This window comes from Ceratocystis lukuohia (assembly GCF_044167205.1).
Source record: "Ceratocystis lukuohia strain C4212 chromosome Unknown Supercontig2_pilon, whole genome shotgun sequence".
NCBI lineage: Eukaryota > Fungi > Ascomycota > Sordariomycetes > Microascales > Ceratocystidaceae > Ceratocystis > Ceratocystis lukuohia.
Window position 1 is genome coordinate 1980933 of NW_027263521.1, and position 19632 is coordinate 2000564.

Here is a 19632-nt window from a genome sequence, read left to right on the forward strand (position 1 = left end):
GAGGTTAGTTGAGGTCAAGGTTTGGGATGTCACCACTGGGATTAGAAGTCACTGTTCATGTTGAACAAAAGAATCATGGAGCAGCAAAACAGTCAAAAACAAAAGCCAAAAAAGAAGAATGATGAAAATCAAGCTGAAAAAGATGCAGAAAAGAAAACGCAAAAGTCTTTGACAAGAAAACCAAACAGAACAGACAAACAGGAAAAAAAGAACATCGTGGAAACGAGTCTTGGACAAAACAAAGAACAGGGACAAAACCCAGAAGCCAAAAAGCCATGAAGTAAAAACAACAGACAAAATGAAGACAAAAAGCCAAAACGAACAGCGACAAAGAAAAAAGAAAAAAAAAACTCATCCTGTCAAATAATCAAACCCGTCCCAGGAAAAAAAAGACTCGGAGAAATCCCCCAGTCTGCCCTCAAGACCTTAGGCTTAAGCCCCCTAAGAAAGCAGCCTCTTGAAGGCAGCCCGGATGCCGGACTTCTTGCTGCCATCCTCCTTGTTCCGCTTGCGCTCTTCCTTGCGCTGGGTGCGTGCCATCTTCTCCCGTATCTCCTTGTCCATCTTTTGTGCCAGGGCAGGTGCTAGGTCGCGGTCATCGTGGTGTCGCATGCTGCGCGAATGCACGGCGGCACTGCCGCTGCTGACGTCCATAGATGCACGACGTGCAGTCATGCCGGCTGCGGCAGAAGGAAGCGTGGATGATTGGTGATGCAGCGAGCGAGAGCGCTTCAGCGCGTCCTTATCTTCTGCCAAGGCACCTTTGGTGGGGGGAGGTCGAGGGACTTCGCGCTCTCGTTCCCGGTCGTCAGGATAGTCGCGGCGACGGCGTAGGCGGCGGCGCTCACGCTCATAGCTTTTCTCTTTTTCGCGCTCGAGTTCCTTTTGTCTCTCGCGATCCTCGCGTTCGCGGTCGTGGGATGGCGCAGTCAGGACGCGGCCTAGAGGTTTTCCAATATCCGTGGACTGGGACGTCCCAGGAACGCTATTCATAGCATCGGAGGCTTGTGTCATGATGGCACCGGATGACATGGGTGTTGATGAGCTAGTTGTACGAGAGCTCTTGCGTCCACTGCTAGGTCTATCGCGCTCGCGCTCACGTTCACGCTCACGCTCTGTTTCGGCAGGGGTAATAATAGCTGCGTCTTTGTCAGAGCGGTAGTGACGCTCACGCGTGGAACGACTGCGCCTATTGCGACTGGCGACTATGTCGGCTTGCTTCTGTTCCTCCAGTAGGGCAGCTTCGCGAGAAGCTCTGCGGGTTTCTTTGCGCTGGTCGTGAGCCTTTTGGTCGGCGGGTGAGCGGGTGGCACGCTGAGACGGAGGTGTATTTGATTCCAAACGGAGAAGCTGCGGAGTGAGAGGCGGAGTTGGCCGAGGATCGGAAGTGTTGGACCGATGGGACCGCATGCTATTAGTTCGCGTGCCTTCAGGCCGCGTGCGAGTGTGAGGAGGTGTAAGAATTGCACCGCTGCCGCTGCTACGGGGATTGGAGCGACTACTAGGAAGGTCATCGCCGGAAACAGTGATAGAAAGAGGATTGGTCCGAGAAGAGCTGGAGCCCGAAGGTCGGGAGCTGTGAGAAGAAGAAATCTTGTGGCTCCGGTGGCTGCGGCGGCTGGAGCGATGGCGGGAAGAAGATCCCCCCTTATCGAGGAAAGTCACACATTCTGCAGAAGATATGTCAGCATCAGAAACACCATCCACCATGTATGCCAAGTCCATGTCCAAGTCATTAGAAGTGAAGTTTGCGACTCCTTTGCCTTTGTCACTGCTGGAGATTTTGAGCCCTGCTGTGGTGTCGTTATGGGTTCTATTGCGGGCATTAGAAAGAGGCCGCCTGGGTATTTTAAAGGTTTTATGATCCGCATCATCAGCCTGAGGCGAGAACCCTTCAGCCCAAGGCGAAGCAGGGCATTGGAGCTTTGGGTCTGCCTGTGAAGCACTTGCTCCAGCAAAGGTAGTTTCGATGGGACTGAAAGCCTCAGCTGTAGCATACACCACAACGGCAGCCGCAAGCATCTCCTCGTTATGAAGACGCAAGCGTTTCTTCTGCCGACGAAGTGCATGTTGTTGCTGCCGTTTCTGGGCCTCCGAGGCTGGGGCTGGTGGCGGAGGCGATGAAACGACAACTTCAGAAAGATCAGGTGTCACCATGTTGGGGTCCGGGGGACGGACGCCATCAATTATTGAGGCAAATGATTTCTGAAGGCCGACAGAGCGTTGCTTCCGGGAAGATGGGGCCGGAGCATTGGGAGATTCTAACTGAAAAACGCCTAGCCTGTTTTCCACATCGTGGTGGGGGTACTGCGGCTGGGGGTGTTGTAGCACTGGCATATTGCCTTGTCTGGGAACATTGCTGTCAAGAATGGCCGAGAAAGACTCGGCAAGCTCCTCTTGACCATCAAAGTGGTCCACAAAGATAGGCGAGTCTTTAAGAGAGCCAGGATCATCAGAGATGGTTTCGTCCATTAGGAATGACTCATGCAGCTCATGATGGGCTAATTCGTCATAATCGGGATCGGGGCTAAGCCTTTTGTTGGTGGTTGGCGGCGGGGAGGCACCATAGATTCCACCACCTGGATGGCTTTCTGAAAGCATAGATTTCGTTGCAAAAGCTACACTGACTACACTGGCTACCATTGCGGCTCTAGCAGCATCACTCATGGGCTCTTTTGCAAATGAATTCTCAAGTGACATGTCATCAGTAGCGGAATGTTCCTGCTTGAAGTCTCGGGGTTGCTCTTGGCTATGTTCTCCAGGAGTAAACCCCTGGCTAGCGTCGGCAAGCTCGATGACAGATTCATCGTTACCGAGAGGTTTCTCAATGTGAGCTTCTTCCCTGTTAATGCTTTCAGTAGTCGATTCAACAACGACAAGATCGTCGCTGACGGACTCGTCGCTGACGGACTCTTTAACAACTACTTCGGTGGTGGCAGTCTTATTATCAGGAGTTTCGACAAGAGACTTAGTTGGTATCTTAACTGATACCGGAGTGGGCTCTTCAGTGAGGGCATCAATAGAGGCTTTATCGGTAGAGGTATCAGCAGCACCTTCAACAATGACTGGTTCTTCGACAGCATATTCTTGCCCATGGTCTGTAGAAACGTCAATCCTATCCTGCCCCTTCAGCGCTGGTTCGAGAGTGCCTTCGAAAGCGCCATCATGGGGGCTGCTAACAAGTACGGGCTCTTCGGTAATAGAGTCTCTAATGGTATTTCCTTCAATAGCTGATTCTTGGCTCATCGATTCGTTAGGCTTGGATTCAACAGCGACTGGCCCTTCAATAAGGATAGGCTCTTCAGCGATAGACTCAACAAGCGCTAAATCAGTAGTGTCGGTGTAGTTGCCAATGATCTCCCTGGTAGGTTCTTGGAAATCGACAGGCTGGGAGTCTACTGACTCGCTAATAGGATCACCAATAGTTGACTCGACAAGAACAGGATCCTCAGTGGTAGATTCAGTGGCAATATCCTCTTCACTCGACTTGTCGATCGTAGCCGGCTCTTTGTTGGAAGAATCTTGGGCAGTAGTAGGGCTTACGCAGGTCCCTCCAGCGGGAGCCTCAACCATAACAACTTCTTCCACGACGGAATCAATGGTGCAGGCATCTTCAACAGTTGATCCCATGTCAGTTTTCTCAGAGATCACTTCGTCAGCAGACTCCTTAGTGTGCTCTTGAGCGTGATCCTCAACAACGAACTCAATTGTGGTGGGCTCTTCAGAGATGGAGTCTCCAATAGTTATTTCGGTCACAGGATCTTCAATGGGAGCCTGGACAGGGGCCTCAGGAGTCACAGTCTCAGCAGCTTCAACACCCCGGGCCTTGGTAGTGACTTCATCCGCCAATGTGACAACCTCAGTTGCCTCTTCAGCAGGACGATTTCCCGAACCCTTGGTGATAGCATCAACCATGTCGGCAGATACCTCAGACTTGGAAGCCTCTACGGATTCATTGGGACCTTCAACAACACTAGATTCGGCAATGGGTTCACCCTCAAACGGAAGATCAGCTTCAGTCTTGACTGTGTCAGCAGATACCTCAGGTTCCGAAACTGCTATGGCTTCGGCACCTTCAGCAACACTGCATTTGGCAATGGGTTCACCCTCAACGGCAAGATCAGCTTCAGTCTCGACCACATCAGAAGATGCCTCGGGCTCAGAAGCTGCTGTAGCTTCAGAACCTTCGACAGTCTTGTGGTCGGCAATGGTTTCAACTTCAATCGTAGGACCAGCTTCAGCCTCAGCCTCAGCCGTATCAGCAGATACCTCGGGTTCAGAAACTGCTGTGGCTTCGGCGGCATCTTCAACAACGCTGGATTCGGAAATGGGTTCACCCTCAACCGCAGGATCAGCTTCAGTCTCGACCCCGTCAGCAGACGTTTGAGCTTCAGAAATTGCTATGGCTTTAGCACCTTCGAGAGCATTGGACTCAGCGATGGTTTCAACCTCAACTGCAGAATCATCCTCAGCCTCGACCGTATCAGCAGATGCCTCAGGTTCAGAAGCTACTGTGGCTTCAACGGCACCTTCAACAACGCCGGATTCAGAAATGGGTTCACCCTCAACAGCAGGATCGGCTTCAGTCGCGACCATGTCGACAGACGCTTCAGGTTCAGAAACTGCTATGGCACCTTCGACAGCCTTGGAGTCGGCGATGGTTTCAACCTCAACTGCAGAATCAGCCTCAGCCTCGGCCATTTCAGGAGATGTTTCAGGTTCAGAAGCTGCTGTAGCTTCAGCGGCATCTTCAACAACGCCAGATTCGGCAATGGGTTCACTCTCAACCGCAGAATCAGCCTCAGCCTCGGCCATTTCAGGAGATGTTTCAGGTTCAGAAGCTGCTGTAGCTTCAGCGGCATCTTCAACAACGCCAGATTCGGCAATGGGTTCACTCTCAACCGCAGGATCAGCTTCAGTCTCGACCGTGTCGGCAGATGCCTCAGGTTCAGAAACTGCTGCGGCTTCAGTCGTACCGTCAGCAACACTGCATTCGGCAATGGGTTCACCCTCAACGGCAAGATCAGCTTCTGTCTCGACCACATCAGAAGATGCCCCAGGCTCAGAAGCTGCTGTAGCTTCAGCACCTTCGACAGTCTTGGGCTCGGCGACGGTTTCAACCTCAACTGCAGAATCAGCCCCAGCCTCGACCGTATCAGCAGATGCTTCAGGTTCAGAAGCTACTACGGCTTCAGCGGCATCTTCAGCAACGCTGGACTCGGAAATGGGTTCACCCTCAACAGCAGGATCGGCTTCAGTCTCAACCCCGTCAGCAGACGCTTCAGGTTCAGAAACTGCTATGGCTTCAGCATCTTCGACAGTCTTGGGCTCGGCGATAGCTTCGGCCTCAACAGAAGAATCAGTATCGGCCTTAATCGTGTCAGCAGATGCCTCAGGTTCGGAAGCTGCTATGGCTTCAGTAACACATTCAACAGCCTTGGGCTCAGCAGTAGCTTCAGCCTGAACTGCCGGATCGGCTTCAGTTTCGGCTGTGCCAACAGATGCTTCGGACTTAGAAACCACTACGGCTTCAGTGGCACCTTCAACAACGCCGGATTCAGAAATGGGTTCACCCTCAACAGCAGGATCGGCTTCAGTCTCGACCGTGTCGACAGATGCCTCAGGTTCAGAAACTGCTGCGGCTTCAGTCGTACCTTCAGCAAAACTGCATTCGGCAATGGGTTCGCTCTCAACCGCAGGATCAGCTTCAGTCTCGACCACATCAGAAGATGCCTCAGGCTCAGAAGCTGTCATGGCCTCAGCACTTTCGACAGTCTTGGGGACGGCAATGGTTTCTACCTCAATTGCAGAATCAGCCTCAGCCTCGACCGTATCAGCAGATGCTTCAGGTTCAGAAGCTACTGTGGCTTCAACGGCGTCTTCAATAACGCTGGATTCAGAAATGGGTTCACCCTCAACAGCAAGATCGGCTTCAGTCTCGACCGTGTCGACAGATGCTTCAGGTTCAGAAACTGCTATGGCTTCAGCATCTTCGACAGCCTTGGGGTCGGCGATGGCTTCGACCTCAACTGCAGAATCAGCCCCAGCCTCGGCCGCATCAGCAGATGCCTTGGGCTCAGAAACCGCTGTGGCTTCAGCGGCATCTTGAACAACGCTGGATTCAGAAATGGGTTCACCCTCAACCGCAGGATCAGCTTCAGTCTCGGCCACACGAGAAGAAGCCTCGGGTTCAGAAACTGCTGTGGCTTCAGTCGTACCTTCAGCAACACCGCATTCGGCAATGGGTTCACCCTCAACGGCAAGATCAGCTTCAGTCTCGACCACATCAGAAGAAGCCTCAGGCTCAGAAGCTGTCATGGCCTCAGCACCTTCGACAGCCTTGGGCTCGGCGATGGCTTCGACCTCAACTGCAGAATCAGCCCCAGCCTCGACCGCATCAGTAGATGCTTCAGGTTCAGAAGCTGCTGTAGCTTTAGCGGAATCTTCAACAACGCCAGATTCGGCAATGGCTTCAACTTCAATCATAGGATCAGCTTCAGCCTCAGCCTCGGCCGCATCAGCAGATGCCTTGGGCTCAGAAACCGCTGTGGCTTCAGCAGCATCTTCAACAACGCTGGATTCAGAAATGGGTTCACTCTCAACAGCAGGATCGGCTTCAGTCTCGACCGTGTCGACAGACGCTTCAGGTTCAGAAACTGCTGTAGCTTCAGCACCTTCGACAGACTTAGGCTCGGCGACGGTTTCAACCTCAACTGCAGAATCAGCCCCAGCCTCGGCCGTATTAGTAGATGCCTCAGGTTCAGAGGCTGCTGTAGCTTCAGCGGCATCTTCAACAACGCTGGATTCGGCAGTGGGTTCACTCTCAACAGCAGGATCAGCTTCAGCCTTAGCCGTGTCAGCAGTTAGCTCAGGCTCAGAGGCTGCTACCGCTTCAGCACTTTCCATAGTTTTAGGCTCAGCAATGGTTTCAACTTCAATCGTAAGACCAGCTTCAGCCTCAGCCACAGCCTCAGCCGTATCAGCAGATGCCCCGGGCTCAGAAGCTGTCATGGCTTCAGTAGCATCTTCAACAACGCTGGATTCGGGAGTGGGTTCACCCTCAACTGCAGGATTAACTTTAGTCTCGACCGCATTAGCAGACGCATCAGGTTCAGTAACTGCTATGTCTTCAGCACCTTCAAAAACCTTGGAATCGGCAATAACTTCAGCTTCAACAGCAGGTTCAGCTTCAGTCTCGACCGTGTCCGTAGATGCTTCACGTCCAGAAGTTGCTACGGCTTCAGTAGCACCTTCAGCAGCCTCGACGTTGGTATTGGCTTCAGCTTCAACAACAGGATCAGCTTCAGTCTCGACCGTGTCCATAGATGCTTCAGATTCAGGAGCTGCTATGGCTTCAGCACCTTCAACGGCATCGGTTTCGGCAATAGCTTCAACGGCAACAGCAAGACCAGCTTCAGCCTCAATAATTTGCTCATTTAGAGTGGTAGTAGGGCTCTCGATGTGCCTTTCGATCGATTTTTTAGAGTGCGGCTGGTCTTCGGTAGTATCTGTAAAAGCTTCGTTAACAAAGAGATCACTGGCTTAATCAAATAAACGGTTTTACAATACCTATGGAAGGAGAAACATTAGACTCGTTTCTACGAATCTCGACTTGGCTTTCTAAAAGTCCGCTACTAGGAGAACCAAGGGCATCTTGCTGGACTTCATCGCAGACTTCAGGTTGTGTTTCGGCAGTCTCCTCAACCTTGGGCTCAATAGTAGTTGGAGGGCTGACCACTGGTACAATTTCGCACTGGGGTTCCGTTACAGGCTGATCTTCGACCGTATCCTGAATTTCGTCACTAAGCGTATCTCCGATTTGAGGCACAGTGGCCTCATTGCTAGCCTCTGGGCCATCAACAGGCGAGACTCCGGCTTGCTCTTCGGGCTCTTCTTGAAAGGATTCTTGAAGCTGATCATCAGGCTCAGGCTCGCGAGATTCGTCGGGTTTGACTGGCGCGGTATCCCCAGATTGTGTTTCACAGGCTATGGGGGTTCTTTCTGAAGAGTTCTCAGCCTGGGGCTCAGATTCCTCTCTGTGAGATTCTGCAGCAGGAGTGTTTATGGGCTCATCCTCAGCTGCTCGTTCTAGCTGCGCTTCCGAAGGTTTCCGTGCAGGCTGATCGAGGGCGTTTTCAAGGGGTTCTTTAGGGTCAATATCAGAGTGAACCTCGAGCGAATTCGTAGCGTTGGCTTTAGGCAGAAATTCTTCTTGACCTTCATGCGTAAAGCTTTTGTCCTGGACCTGGATCTTTGGCATCATTGTGGGAGAAGGAAGCGAGGGAGTTTGCTTACTATCAGTGCGCATTGGCTTAGGCTCCAAGATTGGAATTGGCGACGTCTGTCGTCCGTCGAACGCCTCCGGCTGGTAAGCCATTTCGGGGGCTTCTGCGACCATTCCAGAAATAGGAAACTTAGTCATATCTAAACATTCTGATGGCCGGCGAGATGACTTCCGAGATGACTTTCGAGACGATTTTCGGGATGACTTTTTGCGCGACTCATGCAGAGCCTCCTCGTCAGCCTTCTTGAGTGCGGCATACACTTCTTCGGGTACAGCACCAGAAGCAGAATTTGCGGCCTGAGCTTGCTGGTACCAAGGGCTGGTAGGGCTAATATAGCCATAACTAGATGTGCCCTCTGGGAAGCTTGTTTTAACATTCCACGATGTGTATTGTTGCTCCTGAACCCAAGCTGACGTCTGTGGGTGCGAATAATCAGTTCCAACTGTGCGCGGCAGCTCTATTTCCGACAGAGACTCAAGCGCCGCTAGATCTTCGGTGGCAGCATAAGCCTGAGGCTCGTAGTTGTAGTAGTTGTCGTCAAGCTTGTAGCCCTTTTCAATCTGGTAGCCCTCGAGATGCTGGTGAACAGCAGGCATGAAGTCGGGGTCATTTTGGGGCGGAAGCTCGGCATTTTTCTGCTGCTGTTGATGGTACTGATATTGAAGCAAAGATGAATCCTGTTGCAGATACTCTGAGGGATAGCGGAACTGTGGCTTCTTCTCGGGTTCAGACTTGGGTTCAGGCTCTTGGGCAGGAGGCGGAGGCGGAGGCGGGGGAATACTGCGGGGTAGGTGGGGGACATCACTATAGTGGACGTAGGCAAAGGGCTGATCGCTCAGGTCTTCAGCTTCTGGCTCTGTAGGAGGCTCTGGGGCTGTGTTGTCACCAGTCTCGACCGGTGGATTTCCATCTAGAAGAAGATATTAGCACCAAGTTTCGGGCTCTGTACGGATGTGAGGGCATCTGCAAATAAAGGTAACTTATGGTGAAATGCTCGGTGTTGTCTCTAAAGCTTCCAGATATGGAAAGGATCGTGGAACTTGGCGAGGCAATGGTACAGGATACATTACGGGCAACATAACAGCAGTAATGAGAATAGTAGCATCAGCAGTAGGCATGGGAATTTGGGAGAGAGCTTGTAGATAGCCAGAAAGAAGGAATTTTCCTTTTCAACGTAACAGAACCAACGGTAGCTAAGCAATGCCAGGCATGAAAAACAGATGGCAAGCAAAAGCATAGTAGAGTACGTCGAAGAATAGTTTGGCAAAAGAAACAAAAAAAGAGAATAGAGAATGAACAGAGCTCATGTCAAGTGCAAAAATGCAATCATCAAAGCATGATAGAACAGCAGAACAGCAACAAATGGCCTCCAAAAGAAGGACAAGCAATCAACACCACCCACAAACCAAGCAGTACCAAACACAAATTCTCCTGTTCTTTTTGTCTTGTTTGACACAATCAAACATGCACACACACACACCATAATCACCATTTTCTTTTAGATCACTAGACACAGCGCCATAAGGCCTAGAGTCGCTGCGACTGCCGCTCGTTGCTCGGGTAGCAGGTAGGCTACTGGGGCAACTGCCATCATCAGCAGAATAAGGTTCGGAGAAGACAGCCATCTGAAGATGATGAGAGACACAACAGCCCCAACAGCATACACGCTAGTAGGGGTCTGCTGAATGGCAGCGGCGGGTTGAGGGGAAGACCTCTGCTGAACAGTTAGAGGTGTGCTCAGGAAGGGGCTAGAGCCCAGTGAAAATGGTGATGATAATGGTGGGGGTAAAACAAAAGAAGGGGTAGAGACAGGGGGTGTGGTATCAACAGGAACGCTGGTAATGGGGGGCGGACTGACATCTTTTTCAGTAGAAGGCTTGGGCTCTGTGTTGATTGTATTCGCGAGTTTACTCGTATCGCGAGAGGTCAATTCGGGGAGTGAGCGAGTAGCAGGGGTAGCCTCCTCTTCCCTCTTGAGTGGCATCTCACAAGTACCAAACTCCGTTTTCACGTCTGCATTCTTATCCAAAGCAGTAGGTTTAACTGCAGCAGCGGTAGCAAGAGCACCGACAGCAATAGCACCAACACTAGCAACGCCGGCTGCGGCGGCAAGCATCTTGCCCGTTGAATTGCTCTCTTCGTTTTGCGCCACATCAAAGGTAGGGCCCGGAAATAGGGGTTCATCTATAGAATCGGGAGTAGAAACTTCACTAGCTTCAGAGCCGATGGCCTTGGTGAAGGTGGCCTCAGGAATGGCGGTCTCAGAGACGGTGGGCTCAGGTTCAGAACTTTCATCTTCAACTTCAGTAATCTCAAGAGTAGTAGTCTCAACAGCAGTGTCCCGAGCGATGATGACATTTGAAACACCAGCTTCATCTGTGACATTCTCAAAAACAGCGGCTCTAGAGATTGGTGCTTCACCAGAAACAGTATCAGAGTCGGTGGGCTCAGAAACAATAACAATAGGCTCGCAAGCATCTGTTTTAGAAGTAGGAGCCTCAGGGAGATTCCCCAAGATCAACAACTTCAAGGATAGTAGGCTCATCCATCATGACTTTGGGAGCAGTTTCGGGAGCAGAAGTTTCAAGAACCTTGGGCTCAGAGAAAACAATCTCAGTCTCAATCGGTTGCACGTTTTCCGCGTCCGGGGCAGGGGCCGAACCATCGACATTCTCAACGCAGCTTGCATCAGTAAGCCCAATCGTAGCCTCAGTAGGCTTTGATTCAGGGGCTTGTAAAAGGGCAGGAATCTCACTAGCAGACTCATCAATGTTTCGAGATTCATTGCTTTCTTCAACGACTGGGATTTGATCTTCCACTACAGCAGTTGAGGCTGCAATCGCAGCAGCGACAACAGCAGCACACTCTTTGAGGGGTACGCTGTTAGGCACAATAAGCTCAGAAGAGGCTGTCCTATCCTCAATAGGCATATCAACGACTGGGCGATTCGATTCGATTGGGCGTTCTACTCCTTCTTCCTCCGCTCCAGTTTCCTTGGAAGCCCGAGGGACACATGAACCGATAGCCTCGGGCGCGGGAGCAGGAACATGGGATTCAGCTGAAATGTCATCAATATCGAGAGCCCAGGCATCCATATCCTCGTTTGAAACATCAGGCGAAAGAGGACTCGGCAAGGCAGAGTCCGACGGGTCTTCTTGAAGAGACGTTACGACAGGCGAGTATTGGTTGATGGCAAGCACCTTGGGGATAGCAGGAGACTCTTCTGTAACAGCATCTGGTTTAATGCCTTTTTCGTTGATTAGAGGTTCAGTCAAAGTGCTGGCTGCGGCTTCCGTCTCAGCCTTGGTTGTCACGTCAATAGTAGAATCCTCTTCAATTCCCCAGGCTTCTAAGCTCATATCAAAAGCACTATGAGCAGGTGGTTTTGAGAGTAGATCACAAGCTGGCTCTTGGTTGTTCTGGTCATTGGAATAGAGAGAACAGGCGGCATTGGGGAGAGCTTCGACAGCTGGGTTTTCAGATAAAACTTGCTCAGGTGGAGCAGTATCAACTGCATCAGAAGCAGCAGGCTCAACAATGACGAAACTGTCGTCGCTTTCGATGCTAGTGGTGTTCTCATGGGTTGAAGGACCCCCCGGAAAGCTTTCAGGGAGCTCGGCAGTATTAGGATCAGAAAAAGGATCTTGATCGTGCTGGCCTTTGGTCTTTTCATTCCCATCCGGCTTAACATCCGCTGCCAAGTCGAGAGGCTTTATTTCAATGCCATTCTCACTCATGAGGCCATCCTCAAATGCAGTTATTGATGCGGTTGTGGCAGGCGAGGCAAAAGAATTTTCACGCTCATCCGTGGGGGAGAACAAATCAGGAGCATCGGTAACATCGCTGAGGGACTTCTTGTGGAACGATAAAGATTCCGGAGCTGTGTTTGGAGTCTCGATGTGCAAGTTATGGATAGCAAGAGGCTCTGGAGCTAAATCTGAGGCCATGATCTCCGAAATCGAAGAGAAATCATCAGACTTGGTAGCAATGGCAGTAGAGACACTTGGCTCTATAGCCTTAGACGGGCTAGAAGGTACAAATGGTGTGTAGCTGGTTGCTTCCTTGAGAGTGTTTCCAGCATGTTGACTAGCTAGAAGAGGGGTTTCCTTGGGAACATCTTTAAAAAGAAAGTCCGGCGTAGCGACTTGGTTAGCAAGTTCTAAGTTCATATTCTGGCTGTTCCCTACAGCATTTTGGCGCAACCGAGAGCCAAAAGAGTCGAAAGGAAGATGGAAAGAAGAGAAGTGGGCAACTTACCTAGTTCCTTAGGGGCTTCTGCTATCTTGATATCGGCCAAAGGATTGGCAGCAATGGCCTTACATGCAATGTCATTGTTGACGATTTTCTCACCGGCGACAACACATTTGGATTGCATTTCAACAGCCTCAGTGGCTTCGACAGAGGTACACACCTTTTTTTCGGCGTTCTCTGTAGCTTCTTCTGCCTCAACTTCCTCCTCCACAAGCTTCTCAACAGACATTTTGTTCACTAGCAGGGCAACTTCATTTTTGACTTGTCCTGTGGCAGATAGACTTGGCATGGCATTTTCCTCCTCGATACATGTAGAAATGGGGGCATTCTCACCTTGTTCATTCGCGGCCTCTTTGGGCACCTCCTTCTCTTCGACAGAAGCAGGGGCAGGGGCCTCTTCCTTCATCTCAGTCGCAGTTTTGATAGGCTGATCAGCCTCGGTCTTTGCTGGGGCACTACCATCGATAGCCTGGTGATCAGCAGCCTTGGCAGAGCTCGGGGTTACAGGCTCTTCTGGCTCCGAGTCAGTAGATGTGGCAATAGCAGCAGTGGCCGCCGCAGCAGTGACGGCGATAGTGGCGGCGGCGACTGCTCCTGTGGCGCTATCATCACTACCCTTTGGCTCTTCGGTAGTAGCTTCAGGCTCAGCCTCAATGGCGGGCTCCGGTTCAGTAACAGTCTCTGTTTCACCTGTTTCAGCAGCAGCCTCGATTTCGATAGCAGTCTCAGGCTCAGCTGCAGCTGCAGGCTCTGCTTCAGTTTGAATATCGGAGTCAGAAGCTTCAACAACTTCGGCTTCAGCAGTAACCTCAGGCTCAAGAGGAACCTCAGCAGGAGCCTCTGTTTCAGCCGTAGCTTCCAACTCGGCTTCAGCTGCTGGCTCTGCTTCGGCTTGAACCTCAGGCTCATCAGCTTCAGCGACAGTTTCTGCCTCAATAACTGCTTCTGGCTTGATTTCAACGGACTCGGGGGCAGCCTCTTGAGGCTCCACAGCCTTAGCATCGGTAACAGCTTCAGGCTCAGCCTTGACGGCAGGCGCTGCTTCATCTTGGGCTTCAGAATCAGCAACGTCGGTAATAACCTCCACGGCAGTAGCTTCAGGCTCGGCTGCAGTCTCGGTGGCAGGTTCGGCGGCAGACTCAGCGGCAGACTCAGCAGCAGGTTCGGCCGCAGGTTCGGCCGCAGACTCATCCGCAGGCTCGTTAGCAGGCTCGGCTGCAGTCTCGGTGGCAGGTTCGGCCGCAGACTCAGCTGCAGGTTCAGCAGCAGTCTCGGCGACAGGTTCAGCAGCAGGTTCAGCAGCAGGTTCAGCCTCGGCGGCAGGCTCAGCGGCAGGCTCAGCAGCAGGCTCAGCAGTAGGCTCGGCTGCAGGTTCAGCAACAGTCTCAGTCGCAGGTTCGGCAGCAGTCTCGACGGCAGGCTCGGCAGCAGGCTCGACATCAGGTTGAGAGGCAGGCTCAGCAGTCTCGGCGGTAGGTTCAATCGCAGTTTCGATGGCAGGCTCAGCAGTCTCGGCGACAGATGCGGCAGCAGGTTCGGCAGCAGGCTCGGCTGCAGTCTCGGTGGCAGGTTCGGCCGCAGACTCAGCTGCAGGTTCAGCAGCAGTCTCGGCGACAGGTTCAGCCGCAGGTTCGGCCGCAGACTCATCAGCAGGTTCGGCAGCAGGCTCGGCTGCAGTCTCGGTGGCAGGTTCGGCCGCAGACTCAGCTGCAGGTTCAGCAGCAGTCTCGGCGACAGGTTCAGCAGCAGGTTCAGCCGCAGGTTCGGCCGCAGACTCATCCGCAGGCTCGTTAGCAGGTTCGGCAGCAGCTTCAGCAACAGTATCGGCGACAAGCTCAGCCGCAGGCTCGGCAGCAGATTCAACCACAGACTCATTCGCAGGCTCGGCAGCAGGTTCAACATCAGCCCCAGCGGCAGGTTCAGCGGCAGCCTCAGCAGTCTCGGCGACAGGTTCAGTCGCAGGTTCAACAGCAGTCTCAGCCGCAGACTCAGCAGTTGGTTCAGCCGCAAGCTCGGTGGCAGGCTCGGCGGCAGGTTCAGTCACAGGCTCATCCGCAGGTTCTGCACCGGGTTCAACATCAGCGACAGGCTCAGCCTCAGGCTCGGCAGTCTCAGCGGTAGGTGTGGCAGCAGGCTCGGCAGCAGTCTCGGCGACAGGTTCGGCCGCAGGCTCGACGGCAGTTTCGGCAGCAGGCGCGGGAGCAGTCTCGGCGACAGGTTCAGCCGCAGGTTCAGCCGCAGGTTCAGCCGCAGGTTCAGCCGCAGGTTCAGCCGCAGGTTCAGCCGCAGACTCAGCAGTTGGTTCAGCCGCAAGCTCGGTGGCAGGCTCGGCGGCAGGTTCAGTCACAGGCTCATCCGCAGGTTCTGCACCGGGTTCAACATCAGCGACAGGCTCAGCCGCAGGCTCGGCAGTCTCAGCGGTAGGTGTGGCAGCAGGCTCGGCGTCAGGTTCAGCCGCGGATTCAGCCGCAGGCTCGGCAGTCTCAGCGGTAGGTGTGGCAGCAGGCTCGGCGTCAGGTTCAGCCGCAGATTCAGCCGCAGGTTCAGACGCAGGCTCATCCGCAGGCTCGGCAGCAGACTCAGCAACAGGTTCAGCAGTCTCGGCAGCAGTTTCGGCAGCAGTCTCGGCAACAGGTTCGACTGCAGGTTCAGCTGCAGGCTCGGCAGCAGTCTCGGCGACAGGTTCAGCCGCAGGCTCATCCACAGGTTCGGCAGCAGTCTCGGCGACAGGTTCAGCCGCAGGCTCAGCCGCAGGCTCATCCGCAGGTTCGGCAGCAGTCTCGGCGACAGGTTCAGCTGCAGGCTCGGCAGCAGGTTCGACCGCAGGTTCAGCTGCAGGCTCGGCAGCAGTCTCGGCAGCAGTCTCGGCAACAGGTTCAGCCGCAGGCTCATCCACAGGTTCAGCAGCAGTCTCGGCAACAGGTTCAGCCGCAGGTTCAGCCGCAGGCTCATCCGCAGGTTCGGCAGCAGTCTCGGCGACAGGTTCAGCTGCAGGCTCGGCAGCAGGTTCGACCGCAGGTTCAGCTGCAGGCTCGGCAGCAGTCTCGGCAGCAGTCTCGGCAACAGGTTCAGCCGCAGGCTCATCCACAGGTTCAGCAGCAGTCTCGGCAACAGGTTCAGCCGCAGGTTCAGCCGCAGGCTCATCCGCAGGTTCGGCAGCAGTCTCGGCGACAGGTTCAGCCGCAGGTTCAGCTGCAAGTTCAGCTGCAGGCTCAGCAGCAGTCTCGGCGACAGGTTCGGCCGCAGGCTCGACGGCAGTTTCGGCAACAGGTTCGGCCGCAGGTTCAGCCGCAGGCTCATCCGCAGGTTCGGCAGCAGTCTCGGTGGCAGGTTCGGCCGCAGACTCAGCTGCAGGTTCAGCAGCAGTCTCGGCGACAGGTTCAGCAGCAGGTTCAGCTGCAGGTTCGGCCGCAGACTCAGCAGCAGTCTCGGCAGCAGGTTCGGTGGCAGTTTCGGCAATAGACTCGGAAACAGATTCATTAGTGGGTTCAGCGCCAGACTCGGTAGCAGGCTCAACAGCACCTGTGTTAGCTACCTCGACTGCTGGCTCAGAGGTATCATTTGAAGCATCGGCATCTACTTTAGTCTCACTCTCAACAGAGGGGCTGTCCTTGTCGGTGGCTTCCGCGGCAGGAACTTCCACTACAGATTCCTTGGTGGAAACAGCAGTTTCTTCAGTGGCTTCAACTTCTGCCACGGCGTCAGATGCTGTAACTTCGGCGGCGGGAGGATCAGAATCAGAGGGTTTACTTAATTCATTATCTTCATCCCCTTTCACAGGAGTTGCTTCGGTTGCATCCTTAGTTTCGGGAATATTATTGTCCGTAGTAGCGGGAGCAGAAGGCTCTTGGGGGGTATCTTCTTCTAAGGGCTCATCAACAGGGACAGCGGACTCTGCCGTGATTTCAGAGGACTCGGCAGACTTTCCAGTGGATTCTATCTCTTCCACAGCTGCTGGTTCTTCAGCCGACTCGGCCGGTAACTCTTCCGGCACTTTTTCCTCGGCCACGGCGGGGACCTCTTCTGAAGGCTTCTCAATATCCGTCGTGGGAGCCTCAATGGGAGCTTCGCTACGGGAGTTAGATTCTTCGGGCGCTTCTTTGGTAGCAGCAGCAGTGGCTTCAACTTCAGCCTCCGCTTCTGTTTCAGCCTCCGCTCCTGCTCCCGCTTCTGCTTGCGCTTCCGCTTTTTGCTCGACGTCCGCAGCTGTAGAGTCTCCGTCGGCAGCCTTGGACTTCTTTTTAGACTTCTTCTTCTTCTTTTTCTTTGATGACGAAACCTCAGAGCCACCGTCTACTAGAGAAAGCATGCTACTATCAGGATCGCCTAGCTCATTGTCGGCCTTTTCTAGATCCTCGTCGCCAATAATAGGTGCCTCGGAGACAGGCTCCCCAAGAGATTCCGTACTAGTAGTAGGTGAGGTCTTGGACTTTTTCTTTTTCTTTTTCTGCTGAGATTTTGAGGCAATTGGCTCTGAATTATCTACTGAGATTGGTTAGCTTGGACCAGGAATAGCCTATGGGGCGCAGAAGAGCAGAGACCATACCAGGAGCTACTTGTTCATCCGGCTTGCTGTCTGTGACCTGGGAGTCGGTAGTTTCCGGCTCCGGAACAGAGTCAGCCTCGGGGGTCTTTGAAGGGGGGTCCATCTTTAGTAGCAGTGGAGTAGGGCCGGCTTTTACCGCCCGGCCTTTTTGGGTGTGGATGGGAAGGTGATTATAAAGCGATATGAAGCTGCTTGGTGGTAAACGTGGTGATTAACTTTCCACGAAATCAGGCTTTTGATTTGGGGCAGGAGGACAATCTTGACGAAGTTTTCAAGAGCAATCCATCCGGGACTAAGAGAAATAAACAGCTTAAGGCTTGCAGGCGAATCAATAAACAAAAAAAGATGTTAGGATTCAGCGGAGGGGGCTGTATTGTACAGAGATGACGATATGAGATGATGTGCGAAAGAGGCTGGAGAGAAAGGGTATCAAGGTTGGGTTGAGGGGGGAACCCTGGAACTCATAAACGGTGTGTGTACAACGGGGGGGGCAAAGACAAGCAAAACGTGTGATGACGGGGAAGGAAGAGAAGAAAGAGGGGAGAGAGGGGAGGGGAAAAGTGAGAGAGAAACAAGAGATGGTGAGAAGGGGAATAAAAAAGGAATAAGAGGCTCAATAAGAGGGCAGAAGTTGGGCTGCTGGTGGACGTGGATAGTAGACTTGGCTGGGGTTTGGCTTGGTAGTGGATCACAAACCACAAAACGAAGAAAAAGGCACGATAAAATAGAAGTAATAAAAGGCCCTTGTGAGGAAAAGATTTGACAGGCGAGTCCAGAAGAAAGAAGAAAAGAATCCGGGGCAGAGACAGAGAGAAAGAGACTAGGGAGAGAACCAGAGTCGGAGGATGAGCTTGATCTTGTCTCCTTTTTTTTTTCTTTTTTTTTTGCTCTGCATCTGCAACGCACACACAACTTGCACCGCACCAATGCACGATCCCTCTGGGGCTCTTCTCTTTGCTGAAGCAAGTAGAGAGACATGCTCGCAAAAGCCCTTGTTCTGGTTTGGCCTCGCCTACTTGGTGCATTGCATAAGCGCTCAAGCCAACATCTAAAGAGGAACAGACCAACCAGCCAACAACGAACAAGACGAGCAAGAGAGCAAGAGAGCAAGAGAGCAGGCAGACGGACGGGACAGGCAAAGGCAACGCCTCGAAATGCTCACATGCGAGTATCTCTACATGCCACTGTTATCGTGACGTGATTTGACATCAGCCTTTTTGTACAGGGTGGCATCCGCCTTATTTGCCGTCGGTCAGGCAGGACCAGGACAAGAACGGCAACAACCCCCTTGTCTCTCTTTGTCTCTCTTTGTTCTCTCCACCTAGCGAGGCAACTACCTGCCTCGAGCTAGCAACTACCACTTCCGCCAAAAAAACGGATAAATGAAGAAAAAGAAGAAAAAGAAGAAAAAACCTGATCCCAAGAAAAAGTGCGGGCCACACATTAAAGCTATGGTCAGTCAAGCAGCTTAACACACAAACCAAACCCTCCAAGGCCCTGTCGCAGCCGTACAGTGAGTGCATTGCATTGCATCAGCGTCGTCTGCTGCTATAGCAAGACGAAACACACAAGGCAAGACTACAAAGGATAAAAAACAAAGCCCGGAGGCGTCAGGCGCTGCCCGCTTTGTGTACAACATGCCACCAATCCGCTTGCCATCACGCAATGGACAGGCTGCTAGATGTCGGTTCTCTACTATCTAGTCTCACGCAAACAACATCCAACCCGGCAAATGTCACCCCATCGTTCCATCTCCCCCCCCCCCTCTCTCCCGTCCTACATATCGTCCGTCTCAGTCGGCAGCCAGCCACAGACGGGCTGGCCCATCCGAGCGAGCGACTGTGATGCTGTATACACATACAGCATACAGCCTCCTGCAAGTGCATATATCAAGTACATATACGTATGCATCAAGTATGTATATGTTATATGTGCGCACATGTGCATGTACTGTACTCGAGCTAATTGGCTTTGCAGTAGCTGGAGCTGCATCAGTAAGTACATGCAAGTCCACCCCACTCGCGTACAGCCAAGTACTAGTACAAGTAAGCCGCTCTATCACTTCTCCGTCTTTGCCTCCCTTTCTACCTGTCTATCTGTATGTCTCTCTCCCAAGCTCCACCCCAGTTGCCACGCTGCAAGTACACCTACTTCATGCTAGCACTTTTTCCTCTTTCCTGCATTACATTTCTCCTCCTTCTAGCAAGCCCGACTCCAGCTATCAAACAGGCCGGGGGCACAACATAAGATACTTCCTTCTCGCCCACAGTGCATGTAAGTCCGTGATCCCCTCCCCCTCCCTCCCCTGCCTTACGGCCTAGCCCATAGCAAATATAGCACAGTAACACTTTCTGCTTCTCCTCCCTCCCTATAACAATGGCCTGATTTGGTGCCTTGGGCCTCAGTCCATGGTAGAAGCTTCCACGCTAACTTGTGCAGAGCTTCAGGGCCAACCCAGTATATCACCGCCTCTTATTTTCAGTCAGCACTTGGCTTCCAAAGCCATGGCAAAAGGGTTGGGCATCGCGACAAGGCGAGTCATGGTCAAAG

The 19632-nt window shown here is 52.8% G+C and overlaps 1 protein-coding gene across 1 annotated transcript; it reads right to left on the reverse strand.

Annotated features, from left to right (window-relative positions):
* Positions 1-441: 441 nt before the first annotated feature.
* HOO65_020496 (uncharacterized protein) lies at positions 442-17185 on the reverse strand (the record flags this gene model as incomplete). Its single annotated transcript, XM_071006235.1, has 7 exons — positions 442-7508; positions 7570-9195; positions 9766-9869; positions 9950-10809; positions 10877-12429; positions 12543-17018; positions 17083-17185. The coding sequence occupies 7 exons, from the start codon at positions 17183-17185 to the stop codon at positions 442-444; spliced, it is 15789 nt and encodes a 5262-aa protein (XP_070861134.1).
* Positions 17186-19632: the final 2447 nt, after the last annotated feature.